Source organism: Narcine bancroftii, chromosome 5 (assembly GCF_036971445.1).
Source record: "Narcine bancroftii isolate sNarBan1 chromosome 5, sNarBan1.hap1, whole genome shotgun sequence".
Lineage (NCBI taxonomy): Eukaryota > Metazoa > Chordata > Chondrichthyes > Torpediniformes > Narcinidae > Narcine > Narcine bancroftii.
The window spans coordinates 166,375,026-166,396,289 of record NC_091473.1 but is presented as its reverse complement, the minus strand read 5'-3'; the positions used below and the strand labels follow the sequence as shown (position 1 = coordinate 166,396,289).

The 21,264-nt window shown below is 38.7% G+C and overlaps 1 protein-coding gene across 2 annotated transcripts in view; it reads right to left on the bottom strand.

Moving 5' to 3' along the window:
* The window catches only part of dennd6aa (DENN/MADD domain containing 6Aa), a 103,046-nt gene that overhangs the window by 48,525 nt on the left and 33,257 nt on the right, over positions 1 to 21,264 (bottom strand). The window contains exons 5-12 of one of the 2 annotated variants that reach the window (XM_069939615.1): positions 21,105 to 21,185; positions 18,362 to 18,467; positions 17,139 to 17,218; positions 12,131 to 12,193; positions 11,024 to 11,079; positions 4,761 to 4,883; positions 1,793 to 1,888; positions 1,571 to 1,665 (exon numbers count right to left, since the gene is read on the bottom strand). In XM_069939615.1, coding sequence (XP_069795716.1) covers positions 1,571 to 1,665; positions 1,793 to 1,888; positions 4,761 to 4,883; positions 11,024 to 11,079; positions 12,131 to 12,193; positions 17,139 to 17,218; positions 18,362 to 18,467; positions 21,105 to 21,185 — 700 coding nt within the window. The remainder of the gene's footprint in view (positions 1 to 1,570; positions 1,666 to 1,792; positions 1,889 to 4,760; positions 4,884 to 11,023; positions 11,080 to 12,130; positions 12,194 to 17,138; positions 17,219 to 18,361; positions 18,468 to 21,104; positions 21,186 to 21,264) is intronic. The other variant, XM_069939616.1, reaches the window with a different exon arrangement.

The window sequence follows — 21,264 nt, the reverse complement described above, 5'->3', positions numbered from 1 at the left end:
CAGATCTTTGTTGCGATTGTATGACAAGCATTATAAATGTAAGGTATAGATTAGATCAATATAATTACCTGCATGAATTATATTTAATGCTGCAAAAGTTGCATGAAATCAGACTTAACAGATAAATGTTTTAGATGTGGTGAAGAAACAGGGACCTTTTTTTTACATTCTACTAGGTCATGTTCTAAAGTAAGGACTTTTTGATTGGACTTGAATTTTTTCTTTTAAAAAGAGCAAATTACAGGTACCGTATTTCCACAAAATCCATACTTATTTTTATTGGGAAATATAGAAGGAATAAGACTCAAGTTGAAAACATCAATATACCAAACAAAATTTATCAAAATAGCATTAGCAATGGCAAGGAAGAGTATTGTAGGAAATCAGACGCATATTTCAGTATAGAGAGATGGAATGCAGAAATTTAAAGTTGTATTTTGGAGAAAATTACGTACAATTTAAGAAATAAATATGCTATCTTTTTGCAAATTTGGAGCCCATTTCTGCAAAGTTTAGGGGTAAATATGTACAAATGTACTTTCAGCCTCTTAAGACCTGTGTTAATCTTATTCCCGAAAATTACCATACAAATACTGTAAGATCCCAGAGTATGAACCAATCCTTTGTGCCATCCAGGAAATTCTCTCTTTTTTTTTCTATACTTCCTAGAACTATATATCTCATTTATATTTTTTGTGTGTTGGGTATAGGGAGGGAGGGATTGGAGGGTAAGGGTGGGGTAAAAATTATTATGTCACCACTGTAATTTAAAAAAAATTAATCCTTACTGCTTTATTTAAAAGCTTATTAATTACATGCAAGGAAAATTTTTAATAAAATATTCAAAAATGATATATAAACCTGAATTCCTGCATGTTAAGATCAAGATAAGATAAAATCAAGAACAGATCTTTCTTTCCACCCCCTCACCAATCAGGTTTTTGAACCTCCCCTTATGACTCTCAGCATGAAATTCCAAGACGACACAAAGATCTATCTCCATTATAAACGACTGCCCCCCCCCCCCACCCCCACACTGAATTTTTATTTATCTAACCCTTTCTTCCTTTCTATCTATCTTTTTCTGAACAGGAGTAATTCAATGTATACTATGGTTTTTTTTAAATAAAATGTACCTGTTTGACAATAAACTCAACATCATTATTATCAGATGTGCAAGTATTGAAATACAAATCTCTGTCTGGGATTTTCACATACTGCGGAAATACCAGCCAATGTTCACAATCTTCCAGTGGCTAATTCAGAAATGTGAGACAAATAGAACAAATTCATGAAATCATCTGACTCCATATCAAATTTGCAATACACATTTATTCTTCTGCCCACTTAACAAATTAGAAATTTATTATAATGTCCACAGATGATTTAATTATTAAAATCGACCATTTTCAGAAATGAGAAAAGCCGCAGTGAATGAAATGGAGAAAAATCACAATTTCACAATTGAAATCACAAGCTACTTAAGAGTTTAAAAGTAATGTAATCTGGATTAATGAATATTGAAATCTCAATGAGGATTGTGAAAATAAGAATATTCCACCAAGATTACCTGCTGGCTTCATGTCCCCTATTCGGATAATGTGGGGCCAGTGTTGTAATGTTTTGGCAAAGAAAGGATTGGTGACTCCAAGAACAACAGATGGTCTATGCAACAAGAACAAATAAAACAGATTTTTAATTCATTAAAACCATTGCTATGCAATTTATTGACATTGAACATATATGCACTCAAATATTTAGAACAATGAAATTTACAAGAAAATGCACTTACGGGGCCTGTGTTCGGGTGGTGTACTCTTTGAATTCACTGTCGTGAATAGTAAAGTATGGCCTGAAATCGCTGCAGTATTTCAATGGCAAAATACAGCTATGAATATCAAAAGAGAGACCATCATGTGAACTTTCCAGAAGGATATTTGTTCTTGAACAAATTGCAGGATTCTATCAGCATCAGTATGCAAAAAAGAACTTGGTCATTTGAAATCTCAACATGTTGTTGACCATTTCTGGAGAGCACTTTATTAACCACAAAACAATTTGTGGCAGCTCAAAATTAAATATTTCATTTTATTTTAAATGAAAAAAATTAATGGCATTAACTTTCTTCATCTGAAGGAAGAGATTGCCAATACAATTTATGGAAATTGCAAATAGTAAATAGTTTGCAAGTTTTGCAGAGTATTACAAATTTAGATTGGCTGTTCCTCCTGAACAAAAGAATGAGTTAGCGAAAAATCGAAGAATTTCAATGTATAATGTAATGTGTCCAAGTGGAAGACAAGAGCTGTTTTACAATTCTCAAGCCACAGAAAGCTGGTGAGTTAAAGCCGGGTGGAGAATTAAGTGGCAGGAACTGAAGTTCACCAACTTGTTTTCTTTATCAGTTCTGACAAAGGGTCTCAGACCTGAAATGTTAACTATTTCCCTTTACACTGACGTTGCCAGACCTGAGTGTTTCAAGCATTTTTTTTGAGGAGATTAAAGTTTTTATAAAAAGCATCATTTATGAAATACATTCTTTGTTTGGGTAACGCAACAAATGAAATTTTGGAAAAATTGCTTTAATAATTTTTCCTTTATTCAAAAAATCTACTTAAACATACTCAAACTGATCAGGATCTATGGATTAACAAGCAGCATCAGTAGGATAACAAAATTGGTTGATAACTCTTCATGAGGACTGAGGAAAGTTCATAGAGAAACAGTGTAAAAAGAACAGAGTGGGAAGGATGAGGCAGGAGCCCCATATGTGAGTGGCCAAACAGGCAGAGATGAAATATGACAGACAAGCAGTGAAGGATTGGGAGTTGATAGATAAAGGATGTGAGAGGCAAAATATAATAAATAGGTTAGGCGGAGAAAGATAAGATACATGTTGGAGTTGGTGATCAAAAAACAAAGGCTGCCAGTTTGGGAATCTGTTTAGTAGAGGAGGCAAGAATGGTGGACTAAAGAGAGACCAGATGGAATCAAAGGTATGGAAGTGGGGGAGGGGGAGAAGAAGAAAGAAGAGAGAGGATGAATGTATGGTAGGCTAATCATTTGAAATTAGAAAATTTTGTATTCCTACCATTGGGCTGTAGATTGCCCAGATGGAAAATAAAAGGGTGTTCCTCCAGTTTGCATTGGGCCTCACTGTGTCAGTGGAGAAGGCCCAGGACAGACAGGTCAGTGTGGGGACAGGAGTTACAGTGGCATGTATCCAGGAGCTCAGGATAGCCATTGTGGACAAAGCATAGGATAGGAAAAGATTGGAGTTGCGACTTCGGCCAGTGCCATCATGGGCATCAGTCTTTACTCCATCAAAAACATCTACAAGAGGGCGGCAGTGTCTGAAGAAAGCAGCCTCCATTCCCAAGCACTTTCATCACCAAGACCATGACCTCTTTACAGTGTTACCATTATGAAAGAGGTACAGAAGCCTTAGGATGAACACCCAACGGCACAGCTTCTTCCCTTCTGGCATCAAATTTCTGAATGCGCAATGAACCATATACACTACCTCACTTTCTCTTCTTTCACATTAATTAATTAATTAAAAAGTAATTCAAAGCAATATTTGCACCTGTAATGCTGCCAAAAAAAAACAATAAATTTTGTGGCATGTTCATGATAATAAATTCTGATTCTCTTCTCTGTCCCTCTTCTCGATCCCAGGTCTGCATTTGGTCTCACTGATGTAGAGGAGGGTACATTGGGAGCAGTGAATGCAGTAGATGAGCTTAGAAAAGGTGCATGTGAATCTTTGCCTCATGTGGAAGGGTAGTTTGGAAGCCTGGATTGTGATGATGGATGAGGTGCAAGAGCAAGTGTTGTATTTCCTGCGGTTTTGGAAGACCAAGTTCTTCATTTAAGTTCAGCTCCACATGCAGAAAGCCATCCATTATCCACCATCTGCTAACAGACTCTTACAATATCCAAAAATTGCAAATGACCATTTTATCTTTGAAATTATATTATCTTACTTGTAATTTTAACTTTCCAACAATGCACATACATATGTAATGAACAGAATGGCATCATTTAAAGGCAGGTTTGGAAAATGTATACATTCCTCATTGGATCAGAAAATCACTCTGAAGAGATTCAAATTCTAATTACTATCACTCAAGATTGCATACACTGATGTGGATGTTTATTAACATTTACTACATTTTGATAATATACCATATGAACAAGTGCTATAATTTAAAATATTTAACTCAGTGGTTCTCAAGCTTTTTCTTTCCACTCACATACCACTTTAAGTAATCCCTATACCATCAGTGCTCTGTGATTAGTAAGGGATTGCTTAAGGTGGTATGTGAGTTGGAGAGGAAGGTTGAAAATCACTGCTCCAGACCCAATTGTTAATGAAATATTTTGTTTGAGAAAAATTGTCAGTGGCCCATTTCCTTTGGAGTTATGAAACCGTGCACATAACGAGTCAATGAGGCATGATTAAAACAGTGGTTTTCAAACGTTTTCTTCCCACCCACATACCACCTCAAGCAATCCCTTACTAATCACAGAGCACCTATGGCATAGGGAATACTTAAAGTGATATGTGAATGGAAAGAAAAAGGTTGAGAACCACTGATTCAACTGAAGGTTCTTTAAAACTAGTTATAGCTGCATGAATGTATGTTGAATCCACTTGTCAAAGTAATGCAAAATGATTGTGGCTTATTTTGAGAAAAAAAGTACATTATATTGCAAAGCTATACTGTAGATTTAATTTTAAAAATGTACTACTTTACCAAACCAAGGCCAGAACAGTTTCAGATGACTCAGCTGGTGATGGTGCCATGACAACAATAGGCTCCCCAAGTAATACCAGCTCCCAAAGCATCTGAATGTGGAAGAATATTGGACAAAAACACCTGCAAAAAGAAATATAAAAAAATAACATGTGGGTCAACCTTCTCAAAGATTTAGGTATGATCCAAGATGATACAGCAGTTGGCATTGCTGCTCCTAGTTCCAGAGACCTGGATTCAATCCCATCTTCAATTTGGAGTATGATTACTGCATTCTTCTCGTAATCTCTTGGATTTCCTACTACATCCAAAAAGTGTGCTGCTTGGTTTAATGGTCACTGCAGATCAGTAACATCTTCTCCTAACAGACAATCAACACCAACGCACCTCAAGGATGTGTGCTTGCCCACTGCTCTACTCTCCTTGCATCCATCACAATTCGCCAATGACACGACTGTTGCCGGCAGAATCATAGAATAGTAGAGCACAGAAACAGGCCCTTTGGCCCATCTCGTCTGTGCCAATCTATTACCTTGCTTAGTTCCAATGACTGCTCCATTTGAAGGTATCCTTCCAGTATCATGATCACAATTGATAATAAGCCAACTTAACTTTCGATTATTGGATTGATTCCAGCTCACATTTACAGACAGCAATGAGGAAGAATACAGGAGATTGATCAACCTTGCACTCAATGTTAGCCAGGAAGGGGAAATCAGGAGAACACAAACTAGTCCTCATTGAGGAGTCAGCAGTGGAGAGGGTAAATAACTTCAAATTCCAGGGTGTCATCTTCTGTGAAGAAGATCGATCCTGGGACAATCATGTTGACTCAATCATGAAGAAGGTCTGCCAGCAGCTATATTTTGTTAGGAGTTTGAGGAGATTTGGAATGTCATCAAAGACTGGCATTTTTTTTTATATATATATAATTGTATCTGGAAAGCATTTTGACTGGTTGCATTACTGTCTGGAATGGAGGTGCTACTGAACAGGACAGGAAAAGGCTACAAAGAGTTGTTATCACAGCTAGCACCATCATGGGCATTGGTCTTCACTCCATTAGGAGGTGGTATCTCAAGAAAGTGCCTCTATCGTCAAGAACCCTCACCACCTCGGCCATGCCCTTTCCTCACTGCTACCATTAGGAAGGTGGTACAGGAGCTTGAAGACACATACCCAATGTTTCAAAAACAGTTTCTTGCTCTCCGCCATCAGATCTCTGAATGGTCAATGAACTTACCGACACTACCGAACTTTTTTTCTCTTTTGCACTTAATATTTATTTTTAAATATTGTATTTATGGAACCATAATTTAGTGCAGTTTTGTACCTGTAAAGCACAATACTGCTGCCACAAAACAACAAATTTTGTGACACATATTCATGACAATAAACCTGATTCTGCTAATTGGTGCTTAGTAAAGAACTTCGCATAGAACAGCACTCTTTTTGGACATGGGGATAATGTGACGACCAGGATGCCAAATTAAACTAATCCCATTTCCTGAACATGAATGGTGTGTGGAGTTGAAATAGTTGACAAACAGCAAGGATAAAACAACATTTCACTTGTGAATCTGTTAAGGTCATTTACTTCATCTGGGGCTTCCAAAGTAACATCCTCAACATCAGGGAGACTAGAAGCAGAATTGAAGATCGTTGCATGGAGCACCTTGACTCTGTCCACTGTAAAAGCAAGGACCTCCCAGAGGTCAATAATTTCAATTCCACACAGCACTGCCACATGGATACATCTGTATATGACTCATGTAATGCAAAACCGAGGCCACCTGCAAATTGGAGGAACAATACTTTATATTCTAACTAGATGGCATTATCATCAACTTCCCAATTTTCATTGCCCCCCCTCCCCCCATGTCTCTTCCTTTCCTCCAGCTTACCACCCCCTTCCCTTCCTTCTATCACAGAACTACTTTTTGTCCTCTTCCCTCATCGCTACTCAGCTTTTTTCTCTTCTACTCTCCCACCTGTATCCATCCCTTACCTCTTAACTGTACCCCTTCCACCTGCCTCTCAACCCCCTCCACCTTTTTACTCAGGTGTCTGGCATCTTTTTTTGCTTCTACTTCACAAAGAGCCCAGGCTGGAAGCGTTGGGGGTTACCTTTTACTTTCTATGGATGCTGCCTGACCTGCTGAGTTTCTCCAACACATTTGTGCATTACATCATTACCCATACACTTTTTTCTCATTTTTTTTCCCCAATGCTCCATTTCACTTTCAGCTAACCTTCAGAAATAATGGGAAATGATACAACAGATTCAAGATCACCTCAACCTCGTTAGACAGGCTGCACTATGCAGATAATGTGCAAGTTTCGGCTTGTTTAGAAGCCGAGCTTTAAGACACTGATGAATTGCTTTGTGAAGCAAATAAAATAGGTTATTCCCAGGGTCACATGCAGAGACAGACATCCAGAATTGCTGCAAGACCATTAACTCAGTGAAAAACATCCTTCGGTCTGCACAAATCATGTTGGTCTTTCAGCACATCGAAATGTCAGTAATAGAATGCAACTGAATGGCACATTCCAGACTACAGGAGTACGTGCTGAGGAACGCACTGACACTTGGTGCAGCCAACACGAGGGCGCTGTGGGGAAGGAGCATAATTGAGAGTCCTTCTGTCACTGGGCATTGAGGGGTTGAGACTGAGGGGAAGTCTCTCAAACAGAGGGGGTAATAAGGACAATGTGCCACAGTGATGGTAATGGTGCAATTAGAAAACATGTAACAATGTACATTGATAGTAATGTATGGATAGGATACAAAGGATATAAAAAGACTATGAACAGTTTTCTGTTTTGTAAATAATCTATTGTGTATAAATTCTATTTTTCAAAAAAAAAATGAAAGGAAGGGCTTTGCACTCAACAACTGCAAGATTAAAAAAACTTCTAACAACTGTCCCTCTGTGCAACACAGCCCTACAACAATAAATATTCATGGGAAAACCATTTCTCATACGTCAGCATCCACCTCTCAGTTAAGGCAGATATTGAGGAGTTTATCAATGTAAAACCTCAAGACTCATATCTTTCATAAACCTCATGGTCAACCAGGTAGTGGTATTCCCTGCCATCTTATCTTCTCCCAAGACCTGGACTACTTGCAGCAGGCACATCAAATCACTTGGAAGAATCCACCAATGATATCTCCACAGATCCTCCAAATTCACTAAAAGTTAACTAACTTGGCCAATATACCCGGCATTGAGGCTCTAATTATACTTGAGTTGGGTTTACTGGATAGACCACATTGACCTCATGCCCAACACCAGACTCTCAAAACAAACATTCTATTCCTTGGTTAAATTCTATTCTTGCAGTTAAATAAAGGGGATTATGCAGCTATGAGGGAGGAGCTAGCCAAAATAAAATGGAAAGATACACTAGCTGGGAGGACAACTGGGGAAAAATGGCAGGTATTTTTGGACATTTTTCACAGGTTTCAGGACAAATTTATTCCAAAGTGGAGGAAAGGCTCTAGGAGATGCAAATGGCAGCCGTGACTAACTAATGAAATCAAGTGTAATATCAAATCCAAAGGGAGTAAGTATAGGATAGCGAAGCGGAGTGGGAAGTTAGAGGATTGGGAAACCTTCAAAGAGCATCAGAGGGTAACTAAGAAAGTCATAAGAGTGGGGAAAATTAAGTACGAGAGGAAATTAGCAAATAATGTAATGGAGGATAGCAAAAGCTTTTTTAAATATGTGAAGAGGAAGAAATTGGTTCGGTCCAAAATTGGTCCATTAAGAATGGAAAAGGGTGAAATTATTACCGGAAACAAGGAGATGGCTGAGGAATTTAACAAATACTTTGCAACTGTCTTCACCAAGGAGGATATAGGTTAGGGTCAGTTAGGGGGTAATGGTCAAGCGGTGTCAAGAGACTTGGGGAACTTTCCTGGGGAAGTAGGGGATCTAATGGATATCCGGATCCAGAAACAGGAGGTTGTGAGTAAATTGTTGGAACTGAGGGCTGATAAATCCCTAGGGCCTGATGGGCTGCATCCCAGGGTGCTTAAAGAAGTTGCTATGGAAATTGTGGAAGCACTGGTCGACATTTTCCAAAGTTCCATAGATTCGGGGGAGGTCCCTAAGGATTGGAGAGTGGCTGATGTGGTGCCGATTTTTAAGAAGGGAGGGAGGGAGAAAATGGGAAATTATAGACCGGTCAGCCTGACGTCGGTGGTGGGGAAGATATTGGAGTCAATCATAAAAGGAGTAATAGCAGAACACTTAGGCAGAAATAATAGTATAAGGGCTAGTCAGCATGGATTCCTTAAGGGTAAGTCATGCTTGACTAACCTTCTGGAATTTTTCGAGGATGTGACAAAGAGGGTGGACTTGGGAGAGCCTGTGGATGTGGTGTATTTGGACTTCCAGAAGGCCTTTGATAAGGTACCGCACGGGAGACTAGTGGGCAAGATCAGGGAGCATGGTATTGGAGGTAAGGTGCTGACATGGATAGGAAATTGGTTAAGAAATAGGAAACAAAGGGTTGGGGTAAGCGGGTCTTTTTCAGGATTGCAGGATGTGACGAGTGGAGTGCCGCAGGGATCGGTATTGGGTCCTCAGTTGTTTGTAATTTATGTAAATGATTTGGATGAGGGGATTATTAATAACTTGAGCAAATTTGCAGATGACACGAAACTGGGTGGCGGTGTGGGGTGTGAGGAGGATGTCAGGAAAATGCAGAGGGACTTGGTCAGGTTGGGGGAGTGGGCTGCTGAATGGAAGATGACGTTCAATGTAAGCAAATGTGAGGTTATCCATTTTGGGGGCAATAATAGGAAAGCTGAGTATTATTTAAATGGAGACAAGCTAGGGAGTGGGGAGGAGCAAATGGATCTGGGAGTACTTGTTCACCGGTCACTGAAGACTAGCATGCAGGTTCAGAAAGCTGTGAAGAAGGCTAATAGCATGTTGGCTTTCATAAAGAGGGGATTGGAGTATAGGAACAGAGACGCCCTTCTGCAGTTGTACAGGGCCCTGGTGAGACCCCACCTGGAGTATTGCGTCCAGTTCTGGTCTCCAATTTTGAGGAAGGACATACTAGCTATAGAGGGTGTGCAGCGCAGATTTACAAGGTTAGTTCCAGGGATGGCAGGGTTGACATGTGCTGAAAGGCTAGAAAAACTGGACTTGTATCCGATGGTTTAGAAGGATGAGGGGGGACATGATTGAGGTATACAAAATTATCAGGGGGAATAGACAGGGTGAAGTCGGATTACTTGTTCCCAATGATGGGGGAGACGAGGACTAGAGGGCATAGTTTAAGAATACAGGGTAGGCCCTTTAGGACGGAGATGAGAAAACATTTTTTACCCAGAGAAGTGTGAATCTGTGGAATGCTTTGCCACAGAGGGTGGTAGAGGCAGATTTGCTGATTATGTTCAAAAGAGAGTTAGATAAGACTCTAGTGGGCAAAGGAGTTAAGGGTTATGGGGATAAGGCTGGAAAGGGGTACTGATGGTAGTGATCAGCCATGATCTGTAAAATGGCGGTGCTGGCTCGACGGGCCGAAGGGCCTACTCCAGCTCCTATTGTCTATTGGTTTATTATGGAATGACATTACCATACAGACATAGAATTAAGAGTCATTTATGCATTCAAGTCTCTTGGGGTGGGTGGCAGGGGGGTGGGAGTGCAATATTTCCCTTGCTTCTGGGTTATGACTTCTCATTGTGGAGAAGCAGCTTTCTAAATGGTTTTGAGAACTTCAAGTCAATGCATCAAGAGCACAGAGGAGTGCACCATTTGAAAAACTATCCACCTGTCCCATCCTGTCAGACAGCTCTTTTCCCAGCTATGGGAAAGTCTGCTGTTCCCTCGATGGCTCATCAATTATTTCAGAATAGAAGCAAGCCATTGCCAGTCCTGAGGGAGTGCCCAACAAGATCCAAATAAATGAAAGGAGCAATGATTTTGTGCCACATTGCAACAAAATATTGTGAAAAATCAACTCTTTAGCTTGTAAAAGTAGTAATTGCTAAATATGGAATGATAGCATACGATATAGGAAGATTGTTTAATTCTACTGAATGTAAATGTCACAAATTCCAGTGCGATTGTGTTTGCAGAAATAAAAGGGCCTCAAATTTGCATTACGATTTTTAAAATACTAATCTCATCTTGTGTCTAGTAAGTGCAAAAACAGATCATGGGTCACTCTCAATCTGATTTAAAGAGGACTTTTTAATTTGGTTGTTCTCATTTATCAAATTCCTAAGTACATACCTGAACAAATCTACTTCATGAACAGTAGGAAGTGCAAAAGAGACTTGCAATTCAGTCTAAAATAAAACAAAAATATGAATGTTGGTATATTTCATTGCATATTGCAAATCAGTGCTATTATATAGTGGCCTGAACAGCCTGCGAGCATCCCAACACACTGAATAATTTGTTAAAAATCATTAATTTATACAAGTACAGAGGAAATACAGAAATTTTAGTGAAGAGCTCAAATTCTCCAAAGAAAATAGTAATTTAATAGAATGGAATATTTTGGAGTTATTTATTTCATAAAAATGTATATTTTTAAATTTAAATTCAAACCCAGTTCAATGCTGCTGTAATAATGTTGCGCTAACCACTACACTAACCATGCTACCTGCCACCCTGGGCTAACCAAGCCATAAATTTCTTTAAATATTTACAGCAAGAGTTAGAATTCCACCTACCACATACTTGTTAATGAAATCCTTTGAAGCAGGCATTTATGTCAGAGGACTGCCAGTTAGTTACCCTTTGGCAGCAAGGAGGAGATCCTAACTTTCAGATACTGTGATTAAAAATGTTAATTTATTGCCCTTTAGGGTATAAATTCAATTTAATCTCAAGGTTAAAAAAGAAAGAGCACCTGTCAATATGAACACAAACTATAGTAGAATTAATCCTCCTGAATTCCTGTGCCTTCTTAATCTTATGTATGTTCCATTAAAATTGTTTCTTTTACTGTGTACAACTAATTTTACTTAAAATTTCCAAGGTTGTTTAACTTCAAGAGACATCCAGATTTCTTTTGTACATTTGGATTACATGAAAGAGAAAGTAGTTTGAGTGGTACTACATCCGGCGTCAGGGTTTTGGAGGAAAAATAAAATTCAACACATTGTTCAGTGGTTCAAAATACAAATCAGTGGACATAGCAACCAAGCCATCAAAAGGATTAAGCTTACTTGTGACATCCCTACAGTTTTGAATAATAGTGATAATTCAACAAAATGCTAGGATGCAACAGCCACATTGAATTAAAGCCCAAAGTGTCACAAGGAGAAGAAACTCATTTGGCACAAAGCAGCAAAATATTCCAAAATATTTCTTTTTACAAATGTCTCTCACCTCATTTCCAGACTGTATAATCTGTGTACCCCCAGGTTTGTCTTGCCCAGTAGGGATTCTAATCTATTGCATATTAAACAAAACAAACATTTTTTGTGATTGGATTGAAAGTCTACACATTTTATAATGATCTAGATCTTCCGATATTCTCTGTGTAAATCTCAAGAACATTGGGACATCATTGAATGTAGATGACCAGAATGTTCCAAGATGAGTTCCTTAATACCTTACTTATTGATTTTAGATTTATTGACAGAGCACTTACATGGCATCACACACAACCCTGAGATTCTTTTTATTGCGGGTGAGGCAGAATTACCACTTACTGGCATTGCAAAAAACTGTACATAGTGTATACATGTAAACAAAGAATTGCAACAGAAAATGAATGTAAACTGTGCAAAACAGAGAGAATAAAAAAAAATCAATGAAGTACAAAAGTAAGGGTCCTTAAATTAGTCCTTGATTGAGTTTGTTGTTGAAGAGTCTGATGGTGGAGGGGGAGCAGCTGTTCCTGAACCTAGTGGGTGTCAGTCTTGTGGCACCTACACCTCTTTCTTGATGGCAGCAGCAAGAACAGACCATGTGCTGGGTGATGTGGATCCTTGATGATTGCTGCTGCTTTCCAATGGCAGTGTTCCCTGTAGATATTCTTGATTGTGGGGAGGGTTTTGCCTGCAATGTCCTGGGCTGTGCCCATTACATTTTGGAAAGCTTTATGCTCGAGGGTATTTGTGTCCCCATACCAGTCCATGATGTAGCCGGTCAGCACATTTTCCACCATACAATCTGTCAAAATTTTCCAGGGTTTCTGGAGTCGTACCAAACCTCCGCAAACTCCAGAGGAAGTAGAGGCACTGACGTGCTTTCTTCACAATGCTATTGGTCTGTTGGGTCCAGGAAAGATCCTCCAATATAGTGACTCCCAAGAATTTAAATTTGCTCACTCCCTCCACCTATGATCCCCTAATAATCATTGAATTGTACACCTCTGGCTTTCCTTTCCTGGTCAACAATCAGCTCCTTAGTTCTGGTGACATTGAATGCAAGGTTATTGTTGGTGCACCATTCAGCCAAGTTTTCAATCTACCTCCTATACACTGACTCATCATCTCTCTTTATACAACCCACTACTTTGGTATCATTGTGAAATATGTAGATGGTGTTATTGTTTTACTGAGCCACACAGGTGTAAAGTGAGTGGAACAGGGGGCTAAGAACGCAGCTTTGTGGTGCTCTTGTACTGATGGAGATTGTGGAGGAGATGTTCTTACCAATCCTCACTGATTGTGGTCTGGAGGTGAGGAAATCCATGATCGAATTACACAGTGGGGTGTTGAGTCCTAGGTCTTGGAGTTTGCTGATCAGTTTTGAGGGTTTGCTGGTGTTAAATGCTGAACTATAGTTGATAAAAGAGTATCTTGATGAATGCATCATTACTGTTCAGATGTTCCAGAGCTTCACTCCAATGCACTGCAATGTTGAATATCTCATGGAAGTACACAGGTGAAATAACAAATTCCTCTAGCTTCCTCTAGAGATGGAATTGTAAAGAAGACCTATCCATGCTTGCCTTCATTGGACAAGACTTCAAGTATAAGAACAAGGAAGGCATTTAGGAGCTATATAATGCTTTGGTTAAGCTTAGAGTATTTCATGCAATTTTGGTCCCCATGAAGGACTTAAAAGTAGAGGCCTTAAAAAGGGTTTAGAATTACCAGAATGTTGCCTGGATTAAAAGGTATGAGCTACAAGGAGAGCTTGAGCAAACTGGGATGCTTCCTTTGGAGCATTAGAGGTTGAGTAAAGACCTAATACAAATCTATAATATTTTGAGAGACATAGATAGGATAGACAAGACAAAATCCTTGGGTAAAAATGTTTCAGGCAAAAGGAAAAGTTTAAAAAAGATGCAAAATGGCAAATTTATTTTAGAAATATGGAGTGGTAGGTGCTTGGAAGAGACAGTCAGGATAGCCGTGGAACTAGATAAGCTCTCATGACCATGGAATAGTGTCAAACATGAGAAAAACAATGAAGGACCAGTCAAACGAAGGACTACGAAGTACATTTGCATCACATGGATTGCTGATTGAACTAGTTTCTGATAATGGCCTATAGTTTGTATTGGAGGCTTTTAAAGAATTCCTGTGCAATAACAGTATTCGACACATCATGACAGTACCCCACCACCCAAGCACAAATGGGGAAGCAGAGCATTTTGAACAAACCTTCAAAAGGACAATGAAAACCAAGAAATACTCAAATGCATCATGGAACCTCAAAATTGCAGATTTTCTGTTGAGCTATAGAAACATGCCTCATTCTACTATCAAGAGAATACCAGCTGAATTGCTGTTTGGACACAACCTAAGACTTTCTACAGTCCACTTAAACATTGGCCTTCAAATGAAACAATCAATGTCTTCCAGTAAACCTACCAGATCTCTAATCCTTAAAAAAAACCCTATCCTTCTTCTTACTCCATACTGGTGGGAACTAAAATATGGAAACAGCACATCGACCACTTGAGGCAGTGGTTGATCCTATGGCCTCGCCCATTGCTCACAACCCAGATGAGATTCCAGGACCTACTGTCAACGTTCCAGAAATATCTTTGGAAAGCAAGTCTCCTTCAACATTGAGCCCTCAACTGAGTCCTACCCAACAGTGCACTCTTATGCAAAGTCTCAAAGGGTTTGCTAAAGATCAAGTTCACAGTCCTTACCACCAAAGGAGGCGTCACCCCAGAAGGCAAAGGGCGTGGAAAAATCAGAAAGTACCCCAACAGCTTCTACCTCTCTACGGCGATCCAAGAGAGAGAGACATCCTCCAGAATGACTGAAGGACTATGTCAGTCTATCCTTTCATTCTTGTTATTCTGCAATTGTAATCCTCACCATTTGTCTAGGGGCACCATGTAGTTATTGTAGTTTAGTTTTAGTGTTGCCCACATTATTTTACAGAGCATTTATTTTGGGGGGAGGGGGCAGGAAAGTGTTCAGTATATACGCCTGCGTGCATAGGACGTTCACGCTGACTATAATGACGTTGTCACTCATATATACTGTGTACTGGGGAACCATCTTTAACTTTTATTAAATCATGAGATAAGCATCTCGTCTCTGTGTACTATGTATTACTAAATCACAAATACATAACAAATCCCATTTCAATTGTCCCTTTTGCCTTATCCAGGATTCTATTATCAGTCCAAACTTATAGACCATGCCATTAACAAGAACTTGTGAAAAACAGTGGGTTCAGTAATGATTCCAATTACTTTTGGTAAATAGTCCCCATTCAAAACCATCACCAAACTGTTTATTAAGCAAATTTTTTCAACAATGATCAAGTGTATAAGGGAAGTTGACAACTCAGCTTGGCAACTTTTCATCAGAATGACCCTGTGAGATGAATTTGTCAGAGTGGAGCACTGTCTCAATTTCTTATTTTCCAAATGTGACCTCAGCTGCCAAATGTTCCTAGAGTATCAACAGTAATCAGAGGAGCCATGATCTTATTCAATGGCAGAACAGTCTTTACAGCCACATGAACTTCTATGTCTTATGTACTTAGTTAATAGTGCAAGCAACTTTTGAAAAATCCAAAATTTATCTGCTCCCTATATATACACTAACAGATATTAGTTTGTGACATTTACTAATTTCTTTTTAACAATTTATGTCTATCATACCATCTAGGCATGTTATACTCAAGATACCTTTATTGCCATTCAACAAAACAGGTAAAATTATACACAAAATTTGCTTTTTCTACCCTAAGGCAGACAGATTGGCCATTGACAGAAATTGCCAGGCGGCTTTAACAAAGAAGAGGACCCCCCCCCCACCCACTCCCCATGAGTCAATGAGTGTCCATGGATTCGCCTCCAGCGTTCCCAAAGCCTCTGCCGCCACACAGACTCCCTTTTGTCCCATTGGCAACCCGAGATTCAGACCTGAATCTCTGACATGATCAGGAAGTCTTCAGTGCCCTTGGCATCTTCTCAGGTTTCCAACCTGATGCAAGTCCTTTGACCGCAGTTGCCAGCAGCCTATGGGTGGGTTCCCTCGCCTTGAGTAACCAACAACTTGCTACATGTTCTTCAGTTGCAGAGCCCTTCACTGGTCCGCCACTATTGTCACCATCGCATAGGGTCATCTCTTCTGCTTCTCCTTCTCAAAGAGTGGGGTGGGGGTGGTCTCCCCGTTTTCTGGTACCTTGCATCATTCCTCTGTTTCTCTGGATTCTGTAACCCCTCGAGGCCACTGCCAGGGACAGGCTCTGCCATCTTGGACCTATACCAATAGGTCGCAGGATTTTAAAATAAAACAGTCATCAGCTCCTTTAAAAAGCCATTTAAAGCCTGTAGGTAGCCGCCAGTAATTGGACTGGATGGTAGAACCCAGTGAAGCAGCGCCGCCGTCTCTCCTCCTTGCTCGCCGCACGTCCGCACCAGCACTGTCGACGCAGCAGGTCCAGCAATGCTAGTCATCATTCAACAAACTTAGTAAGATTGGAACTTCTCCAGGGGCATGGTCACTGATTAGTATCACTCACAATCGCATGCCCATCTCGCTTGGGATCATTTTCAAATTGTATTATAGAATAATTTTGGTTGGAGAGGGATGTTCATTTATGTGAGAAAGATTAATTGATCACATCCTTTGGTCTTTTTGGGATTGTCAACATTTTAAAACAAATTAGAATAACTTTTCTTTCTGTTTATGTTCCTCTTGTTGACCACATATTGAATCAAGACAACAAACGGATTGATTACCAAAGCAAATGACTAACAGAGTGAAATACAACCACGCATGGTTGTATATCTCTCTCTCTCTCTCTCTCGACTGATCAGAGTCAGTAGATTTCTAGATGAGATCATCAAGAATTTAAACACCCTTAAGAAACAAAACAATTAAAAAAAAGGGAACCCTATTCAATTACATTTAAGATTTATGGAACTAACCCATGGTTAATACCAAATAACTTTTGAAAACTGTACCTTGATAACAACCCCCATTGTGGGAAGGTTTAGAGTTCTTCCTGGAATTGGTGCAGGCCAATGATCTAGATCATGACAAACTGGAGAAAACGAAAATTTAAAATAAATTATTGATTTTTTTTTTAAAATAAGTGAGTGTTTGTGAATATGAATAATGAAAAATATTAAGATACATTGCTGCAATGAATTTTGCTAGTTGTAAAAAGAATGTGCTAGTCAAACTAGCTGTTAATACATTCTCCAATCACAATGAGCAAGTACAGGTATAACGAAAATGCAAATATTGAAGGTTCGTCTGGATTGTTGGCACTTGGATTCAGTGAAAATACAGTGAAATCATGATTATTGATGCAGTATTAATGGAAAAAAGCAAATAAGGGGATTGAGTGCTTTCCAAGAGGATTCAGCTGCACTTCCTAGAAGACAGTCGCAGGAAAAAAACGGAGTGAAACACGACAGTCCGCAGCTGCTGAGATTGTAATAGAAGCACAAATGCAGGAGAAACTTAGCAGGACACACAGCATTCATAGATAAGGTATGAAACCGATGCTTCGGGCCTGAGCCCTTCTTCAAGGTAGAAGTGAAAAACAGGCAGGCGCCCACATTAAAAAGCTGGGGATAAGGAAAGAACAGGTAGGGGGAGAACACAGACCATCAGGCAAAAGGTAAGCATTGGCCATGGATAGGACATGAGGAAATACGAGAAGAGATCGGGGGAGGAGACATAGAAAAAAGCAAAGAGAGAGAGACAGAACTAGAGGAAAGGAGAAATACAGTTTGATTGGGGGAGGAGGGGTGGCTAACAGAAACCAAGTCAATGTTAATGCCATCTGGTTGGAGGAACCGGAATACACCCAGAAGGAATACGAGGTGTAGTTCCTCCAGTTTGCAGTTGGTCTCCATCTCATTCTGGCAGTGCATGAGACTATGGACAGATATGTTGGTAATGATTTGTGGAGAATGCAAAAGACCGTGCTTTTTAAAAAAAAATCTAATTTTCTCTCATAGCATACTTTCCTCTGGGTATGATACAAGCCAGGAAGACACTTGCTTATATATTGGGTTCTCCAGGCAGATATTTGCTGCTTCAGCTCTGAAAATTGCTCAATTGTGAAGTTAATTTGCAAGTCATCACTGGATGTAATAATAGTAAATGCAGGAAGAGCTCAGCAAGTTTAAACTCAAATACTACATTCAATGCACAAACAAATAACAATACTCACCAGCTTCCAGAAAAGGCTCATTTTTGTCAAAATATTCTGGAGCAATCAACTTCAACAGGAAATGGAAAAAATTAACATATGGAAGTTTACTGATCAACACCAGAGACTGCAAGAGGGGGAGAAAACAGTGTTAGCAATTGCATTAGTAATAGTTATTGTACTTTATAAAGTCAAAGAAAATCAATTTTCCCCCTAAAATTTGGATTTCACAATACACGTTTAAAATATAGATAAAAATGCATTAGCTTCTAAGTTAAAGTAAATACAAAAGACATTTGAATTACATAAAATCCCTACATCTTATTGAAACATATTTAATCAGATGAGAAAATGTAAACAACCATTTTCTATTGTTTGTCATAACTTTGGCAATTATCATACAAGATAATGAGAATAAATTTGTTTGTCAATCAAAATTATGAAGGTTATAAAACAGTTTTACTACAGGGATAACAGTTTGGGAGACCCAAATCCAACCCTAAAACACACAGCTTCAAATCTTCAGTTGGATAGAGAACTTAATATCCACAAACTATTTTTATCACTGATATCATGAATGGTGCACTTACCTTAAAGTAACTTGTGGACATCATCCCTTTTGAATCAAAATCATGTAAATGCTAATATAGGAGCAGCACCTTCAAATGCTTTTATAGAACTCCCCAACCCATTTTGAACACTAGTTTAACTTTCACTTCATAATACCATGAATAGTTTTTTTTTTTAAATTGAAGAAGCTATCCAGCTATTTCTATTCTTGTCAGATTTCTTTTATCATTTTCAAATTTTTGTTACATTATCTTAGATTCTGCTAACCAGCATTTCTCAAAGAGAAATCCACATTCTACCAACATTATGTAATCACCACGAACTGAACTAGACTATCAATTCCCAACCCTATTATTCAAGAAGGGAGTTCAGTTGGGAACTTCAAGGTGGTGCACCTCTAATTTGAAAATCTAAGGATTTTTTTTTCTTAAATTACCTTTTCAGAATTCCTCATTATTTTGAGTACTTCTCAGAAAGCACGTTGCTCTTTGTCCTAGTGTAAAATTTAAGTCATGTCTACATTGACCTTGTTTTGCAAGACAATAAGGATAAAAATCCCAAGAAATACCAAGTACTACGATGTGACAAATATATGAAGGACTGAGCAAAGGTTGGTTTGCTGGATTAAGTTTTCTTTGCAAAATGGAATAACTTCATCTTCAACAGTCAACAGTCAGTCATCAAGTGTTTTCGTCAGGTTAGTCAATGTTTACCAATATAGAAAATAAAAATACTGCAGTTGTCAGAAATCTGAAATACAATAGAAAATGCACTGAATTCCAAGACCAGCGGCATCTGCAGTAATGCTGCATAGCCAGCAGGTGAAAAATCACAATTACTTTAAAAAAATCTAGTTATCCATCATCTTTCAAAACATACCCAAGACTGTTTCTTACCCCTTACTAAAATAACCAAAAATTGTGCTTTTTAAATGCAAGAGCAACATGAAGAACCTGAATGATTTTATCTTTCATTGCAAATGCAGTCTTCCTTAAAACAATACTTTTGTAGCATTACTAAAGAAACTACACCTGGAAGAATCAGTTTTAATTTCCAAACCTGCTCTATAACTATCAAACTTGTCTCAGCTTGAAACCATTTGTACTTAATAAACGAAGAAATTTTTGGATTAACAGCATGGTTTGAGAATTGTTTTGAAGAGACAGAAAAAGCATGGGATCAGTGAGATAACCACAAAGATGACTTTTACCCCAAGTATCAATCATCTAAATCAATAATTAAATGTCATTTTTCCAGGGCTATAAGGAGGATAAAAAAAAGGCCTCAAGGGGACATCAAATAACTAAGTTAGTGGGTGTGACAATAATAGTTGGAACATGATATGGAAAATTGTAAAGTCATCCACTTTGGTGCAGAAGGGAAAAGCAAAGCAATTTTTAAATGGTAACATAGTGGGAAATGTTGATGTTCACAAGAGACACAGAAAAAAAGCATATTGAACCTTGCGCAAACAATGTGAAGCTGGAAGGGGTCAGCAGGTCAGACAGCACCCTTGGAGAGAAACAGAGAAAGGGACTTTTGGGGGAAAGTCCAGAGCTCCCTAAAACTGCCAACTTCTTCAACCAGATATCTGCAAACGTTCTTTAAATGTGTCCACGTTACCATGCAAAAGAACAGATCGGGTTGGGGTTCTTGCAAATTTGTTCTTCTGCAAATAGCATCATGTATCTAAGACATGCTGTCTCTTTCTGGTCAGGGAGGAAAAGTAATGTTAAAAGAGACACCATGTTATCATTTTACATCCCTAATATATTTCAAAATTCAGTTATTTCTGAATAATGTAATTTTATATGGATTGGTCAGGATCAATGCAAAGCTACAACTAACCATTTCAGAACTGTATATTGCAGATTGCAAATATACATCCTCCAAGCCAGCTGATTTCCCCATCAATACAATAAACTGATATAAATACCTCTCATGACACTAAGCATCAGCTTGGCATATTAGTGGCGCTAATCTGCGATGTCCCAACCCAGTACTCAACACATATTTGAGGATAATACTGATGACATATAATTAAGACTTGAACATCAAAATCCAACCTTCCATTCAGCTGCACAGCAGCATTTTTCAGATGGCATTTTTTTCCTCCTTCTGACATTGATATATTAACAATTATTTTGTTGTCGTTAAATGGAGAAAAAAAAACTCCATGAAAGGAAACATTCACCTTTTGAAAGTAACCCCTTTTTAAGGATTTGTCACGGACTTGTCTAAAGTAAACATAGCCATAGTAATGTGCAGAATCCTTCTGTAAGATAAAGAAACATAAGAATTAAGAAGGCTAACAGATGCAAACTCTTTGAAAGCAAATTATTTCACATGAATAT